The sequence below is a fragment of the Epinephelus moara genome, chromosome 8 (assembly GCF_006386435.1).
Source record: "Epinephelus moara isolate mb chromosome 8, YSFRI_EMoa_1.0, whole genome shotgun sequence".
In the NCBI taxonomy this organism is placed as follows: domain Eukaryota; kingdom Metazoa; phylum Chordata; class Actinopteri; order Perciformes; family Serranidae; genus Epinephelus; species Epinephelus moara.
Genome location: NC_065513.1, coordinates 5,923,391 through 5,930,322, shown reverse-complemented (window position 1 = coordinate 5,930,322; position 6,932 = coordinate 5,923,391). Strand labels below are relative to the sequence as shown.

Below are 6,932 nucleotides of genomic sequence, written 5' to 3'. Positions count from 1 at the left end.
GCTCGCACTGTCGAGCGCTGGATCTGACAGCCTGAGCACATCGGCACAAAACGCTACGGCGTTCGAGGTATTATTTATATCATGAGAAGTCAATACTTTCGGCAGCCTAAATCTTTTATTCAGAAACTATGGCGGGTCAAATTAAACTATGGCGGGCCGCCATAGTTTCGTTAATTAATGGGAAACACTGTGTTACCACAGTGCTGGTGAATGTATGGTCTGATCTCCTGTGTAACCTGATCTTTCTGAGTAACCTGGTTTCTTGTGTGCATGTAAACATATTGCTGGTATGGTAAATGTTGAATGAAAACCTCTAGTCAAGTGTGACTACGTCAAGGTAAAAATGCTGCTGTATAGCTTCTAGTGGGCAACACTGAAGTGTTGTCACAGTAGTTTACTGTATAGTTACTTAGTGCTCTGGAGTGGTCTGGGTTTCTGATGCCCTTCATCCTCAGCCTCTGCAGGAGCAGTGGTGATGTCAGTTGCCTCACCAGGTACACAGACATAGAATAGGTCTGAAAAACAGTCAAACAACCTTTAGAGAGAAGTCACTGTCCTTAAACATGATGTCCAACTCATGCACAGTCAAAAGAAGATGGAAAACAAAGGTTTCAATGAGGTTCATGTTCTCACTTTTCCAATTTCAGGTGCCCATGTCACTGAAATCTGATTGGGTACTGCGGAGGAAAGTCGGACAAGGGAGGTTATGTTCAGAGGTCGCCCTGGTCTCTTCTGCTCCACACCATTTTTTGGTGGCGGTGCATAACCCTAGAGGAATAGAATGCTTTGTTAGCTTCTTTATGGTAAAATGGGTAGGCCTCTTGTTGGAACTGTTCTGATGCAAAACAAGCACTTACTGGCAAAGGAAAAAGTTTCCCATTGACCTTTATGCAAAGACTGTTTGGGTAGTTATCCTCTTGAGGGCAACTTGTCTCTGACAAACAAAACCTGACAACACAAAGAAACATTTAAAGCCTTAATATATATATATCTGAACAAAATAAGGAGAATCCTCACTTATATACAAAACAAATAACTGCAAATTTAAGTGACATGATTTAAAATAATACTCAGCAAAACAGTTATGATGGATACTGTTAGGGCTGGGTATCGTTTATTGGTATCAGTATCACTTTTAAGGTATTGGTATCATAATTTTTTAGAGCAGTAATGTGAATAGAGTGGCATGAATACTTTAAATGTTAATAGCCTGGGCTTTTATTTGCTTTAATTGCTAAAGAGATAGAGATGGGGAGACAAAACACCTCTCTTTATCTTCTTAAAATAACCTAGCTGACCACCAACGTTGTTAGACATTTGATGTGTTATTAATTTAGGCTGTGAGGTCTGGGGTTTCGCACCAGAGAGAGATTTGAAAGTCTGCCCAGCCGCACACACACAATGACAGGGCAAAACGCCTTGGCATACCTAGTCTGTTTTGTTTCAGATGCGTTTTTTAATCAGTCACCTGAAAAAAAAAAAACATTCCGTACAGAAACCTTGCACACTGATTCCTCTGTGTTTTATTGTTCTATTTGCTGTGACAATTTGCAATATGTGACAAAATGACAAGACACATTTCCTCTTTGCTTCTCTCCACTGGAGTTACCTATGTGACTGTCATCACTTCCTCCCTGTCTTGCATTTGGCACCGCAGCTGCATGAATTGTCCTCCACATTCATGTGTGTGGTTCACTTCCTCCTTCCGCTTTGTCATCATCCACCTGAATATTACTATCTGACTTGTTGAAAGTGAGCTCAGTCATGAAATGATTCTGTGCGCCCTGTTCCTCTGTCTTGTCGTGGCAGTGTCCCGCCACACATTTTCTTCACTGATTCTTGGTCAAATGTCTCTCTAAAGGTTTCTGACGGATGTGACAAACAGAGTAACACAGAGTCTGCTGGTGCGACAAGGAGACAGAACAGTCCTGGATCACACCACCAGCACAAAAAGGGCCGAATGCAGGTATCATCTGACTGGAGATGTTTCGATACTACTCTTACCAAATTATTTCAGTACCAATACCCAGCCCTAGATATTGCAGTGCTATGTTCTGAACCAGCGTTTTCCCTAATCAGACTGTATGTTCAGTGTTTGGTGATTTATTCTTCACATGTAAGAAAACTCTAAACATTCTCACCTCAGTTGAATTTGAACCATATAATCCCTTCTGCCACCTGGTAGGAAGTCCCTGTAAACAAACAGGGTTAAACAACTTGCTAAACATATTTACATCACAAACTTGGGCATGTTTTTCTCAGTTTTTCTCAAGCAGTCCTACCTGGATATGCATACTTCCCGAACTTGCTGTGGTGTCAGGGCAAAGATGAAATATTTTTCTTGGTGGTACCTCTGTGTAGGACTCGCTCCTGAAAACATAAATGATGACTGTTACTTACAGAGTACCGACTTCAAATAACTAAGATACCTTGGCTCAAAACAAACACATGGTATAATGTGTGACCTTTATTTAGAGCATATAATTCAGATTTTGGGTATATTATCAGAAGGTAAATCTGGATTTACTTCCATCTCATTAGATTGCACTGCAGTAATCTTAAACCCATCCATACATTCCCCCACAACAAAACCTCACAAACTGCCATCACAAAGGCTGACCATGTTCAGAATTTGGTAAAAAAAAATCCCATATGGGATGGGTAGTAGAATGACATGTTAGTGTTAATGTCATGATGGTGATGGTGTACAGAGTAGGTCATGTGAAGATAAAAATACTGTTCAGTGACACTATCCATTCAATCTTTGGTTTAACTTCATCAACAACAGTCTCTGGCTGATGTGAGACATCCTGTTTTCAGGCACTTCCGTATTTCAATGTGCCTTGGCAGGGATATTGCAGCTTTTAGAAAAATCTGAGTTCCCAGATGCAATTACAAATTGGAATTGACTTTAAAGTGATTTACAAGTCAGAAACTCATAATTACTATAACTCCAATATGACACAAATGTGACATCTTTGATAAGCCATTTCCTGGCTTGTTTTATTAACACAGATTAACATATTTAAATGTAATTTGTTTTTTATACTCGGGAAAAATACTGTGTTGAAAACATGATGTTTTGTTATAACCTCAGACACTGTATTTGCAGCAGTATTTAAAATAAATCTAACAATACCCAGTTCCAATATGGGACTAAGTGCCATTGTTGAGACCAAAATGGAAAGTAAACCACAGACCTAGACTTGAAGGCTTTATTAGGACGTCCAGCACATCATAGAAGGGCAGAGGCTTCATCTGCACATCAGGGTGGACAGGGGGGATGAGAGGTGTTGGCTGCTGGAGATTCATGCTGGCTTTGGTGTTGTGCAACACGGTTGTTTCACCAGTCAACAGGCTGAGGTCTGTGTTACAGGACCAACTCCTGCTAACAGAGATGTCAGTGTTCACTACAGTTACCCCTTTCACATCAGAGTGCAACAGTGACTTCAGACTGACCAAATCAGGATCTATGATCCTAGAGTGAAGCTTGTGATACAGGTCCTTGCTTTTGATATGCTTTGGTGGACTACAGCCACTCTTCAGCAAACACTTGCCACTGTGCATGTTAGACCAAGGGATTAATTGTTAGCCATTAAAGGAAGAAAGTATGTTTAGTCTGTAGTCTGACTCAGATGAGAAGATGGATATTCAATTCACTTCTCTGAATTCCATTTAGAATTTGATCAAAAACATATTTAGTCCATCTTAGCTCTGTCCTTATGACCCGCTGCGAGGGTCATAAGGACAGAGGGATGTCGTATGCTGTAAAGCCCTGTGAGGCAAATTGTGATTTGTGATATTGGGCTTTATAAATAAAATTGATTGATTGATTGATTGATTGATTGATTGAAAGACTGTCAGAAACAATGTGTACCCCTTTACAAGAAACAGGTTTCAGGGATGAGGTAAATACAATATATTTTGGTAAACTCAGGTAAACTGACGGTCCTCTTTCTTAAGTTACCAGCTTTGCATCATTTTTAAAAAACTCCAGGGGGTTCATGGGTCTATCTATGGCTCCACTGTAGAGCTGTACAATTAATTAATACATCCAAACTGTGATCCTGATTTAATAGAACGCGATTTTGAAATCGCAAAGTTGCAATTAAAATAACAATAACAGCCGGGTCGGAAACACCTGGTCCTATGGGCTTCACATGCACACACGTAGGTGCAAGGCTACCAAAAAAAAAAAAAAAACAGTGAACACTGAGGAAAAAAGTAAAGCCTGCACACTCACTCCGTGTCATAAAACTCAAACAAAGACAACGTTTTGATCCTACTTGGATCTTCGGCAGTTCAAATGTTTGAAAAATTGAAACCACTCCTATATTTATATAAAATGTACACCAATAGGGTGACAAGCTAAATGGTGGTAGGTATGGTTAAACATCTGAATCACTCAGGGTGGTAAAACAATTGACAATCAGCAATTCAATGAATGAAAAAAAGTGCATAGGGAGAAATCAGTAATTCAAAGGCTATACTACAAAATATCAGTCCTATATCTCAATTAATAAAACATTATATCAAAGTTAATCATCAGTCTACATTACTTGTGTTCAAAATTGTATTACCTTAAGTAAGAGGCAGAACAATAGAAATCTCAAATACATGGCCAGAAATAGCAAAACCATTAAAATCAACTGTTTATAATAGATGTCGATGCTCACCAGCTACACTAGCTCACACATTTTCATACTGTCTTAAGCTCTCAGGCTTTAAAATATGGCAGCCTTTTATTACATGCTTGGTTACTCAATTGTAAATGTATTTATCATCTGTCATCAGAGCAAAATGTACCTTTATAATCATAACTTATGTTAGTGTTTGTGTAACTTCTGTAACTTTTTATATATTCATCTAATTATTTTGAATTTGATGTTCTCATGATTTGTTAATTATTATATTTATCTCTCTTTTAGTAAACAGGATTATGGTGATTTTTGATACTGTGAATTGAAAACCAAATAAATTGGTTAAAAGTAATATTTTTGGCAAAAAACAAAATAAAACAAAAAAAAAGCACCAGTTCCATGTTCTACAATGTTTTTTGGCTGTTTTTTTATGACAGTATTGACTATCTTTAAGTTTGAGACTGTTAATCAATTAATCAAGAGAATAATCAGGAGATTAAAAAAATGTATTAGTTCCAGCATGTAGTATGGAAATGTGGCATCACTGCAGAGGTTTAAATACACACCTGCACCAACATAGCCCCTTGTGTTTTTTCAAGGCAGTGTTATTTTTAGTCTTTTTTCACTGAAAAGTCTACCATCTGACAGTTTTCTTTATTTTTTATGTTTTAGTAAACACTTTCTTATGTGTAGTTACTGTTGTCCCATGCTGTATTACTTTTAAACTGATTTTATTATTTTCTTGTCATTGTCTATAGTTTTATACTTTTGTAAGGCCATTTTTTTACAAGCTACATAATTAAAGTTTATTATTATTATCATTATTATTATCATAAAAAAGGTGACTGTAAGCGACCTTCAACAAATACAGCTCCAGTGAGGCTCTGAATGAATACAGCTCATGGTATGTGATGCTACTAATGCTGACAAAAATATGATCACTTCCCCTTAGTGAAAAATACAAGGGGTTCACATCGAACTAGCCAGTACACTAGTACATACCCATCAGCTCACGATATAAACAGCAAATCAAGGGGACAGCTTTTAGGTGTTTAGGTAAATTGCTGAATAAAACCATTTATGCAAAAAGCCAGTAAATAGGCTAGCAGCTGCCGGGGCTGAGTGAGAGCAGCTAGGAGAGGGGGCGGGACTTTAGCCTATAGCAGTCATAACAGTTGTAGTACACAAGACAAGCAATGTTTATGAGCGTGGCTACCATTGTCACACTGCCTGAAACTGCCTCAACTTATGTACAATGTAAATAAGGGGTGGGGTTGGAAGCCCAACAACACGCAGATTAGACACAAGGCTGTCCTGTAGACTAATAAACAACTATCTACGAAGCGGCAAAAATGTACTCAGCTTTGTGTCTGGGAAGGGTTATTCACATTAAATAGGACAGTTTAGACATACAAATACAATATAAACAAATTGTTAAACCGATAAGACAAATGGCATTTAAGTTACTCTAACTTAGTTTCAGTTAAATCACATAAATTTGTGATATTTCAGACAGTTATGCACTCTAGCGTTAACTTTTGGCTAACTGGGTGTAACATCGTGATATTGACTGCATGTCATCGATTTCATACAGAAAATCAATAAAATTTCTGAGCATAGGTTACTTAAGAGCTCTAGGCACCCGCGTATTTAGACAATAACAGCATAATTACACGCAGTTAAAAGCAATTCCGTATGGCCTCAGCTAGTTGCAGCAAGCTAACAAGGAACCTATTAGCAACTGGCTTGTCATAAACTGTTAGCATTAAGGCTAACTGCCGAAACACAGACGATCTGTTGTTAAAATGCATATTCCTGCGTAGCGATGCCATGTCATTATAGCCCATTAACCCGGAGCGTCATATATCGACCGCTTTTTGTCTTCACAAGTTATCGTTACATGTTATAATGTTGAAAGAAGTAAGTCACAATCACTGTTTTTCTTTTAGCCTACCCGAAAGTCTTCACTCTCCGCCATCTTGTTGTTCCGGTCATCCCGCCCAGCGCGACTACTTCCAGGTGACGCCTCAGCCGTGCAGTCAAAGAGCATGGATACCAAGAGGCGAAGCTCAATAGAACGCCCCATAGCAACAGACTCGCCCATGGTTTCGTCCTACCGCCGCCATTTTGGACCGTCAGCAGACCGCAGCAGACCCGCTTGCATACAAAAACACACAGACAAACGGAAGTATATCGCTATGAATTATGCTTACAATGCTACTCAGTTCGTGATAGCTTGGTCACAGCTGCTTTTTCACGTTTTTGTAAAGCAAAATATAGACTTTAAAAAAA

General features: G+C 38.6%; 1 protein-coding gene across 2 annotated transcripts in view; it reads right to left on the bottom strand.

The window, feature by feature from the left end:
- Positions 1 to 6,796, bottom strand: part of pias2 (protein inhibitor of activated STAT, 2) — a 23,394-nt gene extending 16,598 nt beyond the window's left edge. The window contains exons 1-7 of one of the 2 annotated variants that reach the window (XM_050049948.1): positions 6,595 to 6,796; positions 3,201 to 3,388; positions 2,283 to 2,370; positions 2,142 to 2,192; positions 858 to 948; positions 634 to 768; positions 410 to 515 (exon numbers count right to left, since the gene is read on the bottom strand). In XM_050049948.1, coding sequence (XP_049905905.1) covers positions 410 to 515; positions 634 to 768; positions 858 to 948; positions 2,142 to 2,192; positions 2,283 to 2,370; positions 3,201 to 3,388; positions 6,595 to 6,635 — 700 coding nt within the window. In that variant the 5' untranslated portion in view covers positions 6,636 to 6,796. The remainder of the gene's footprint in view (positions 1 to 409; positions 516 to 633; positions 769 to 857; positions 949 to 2,141; positions 2,193 to 2,282; positions 2,371 to 3,200; positions 3,389 to 6,594) is intronic. The other variant, XM_050049949.1, reaches the window with a different exon arrangement.
- Between the last annotated feature and the right edge of the window lie 136 nt (positions 6,797 to 6,932).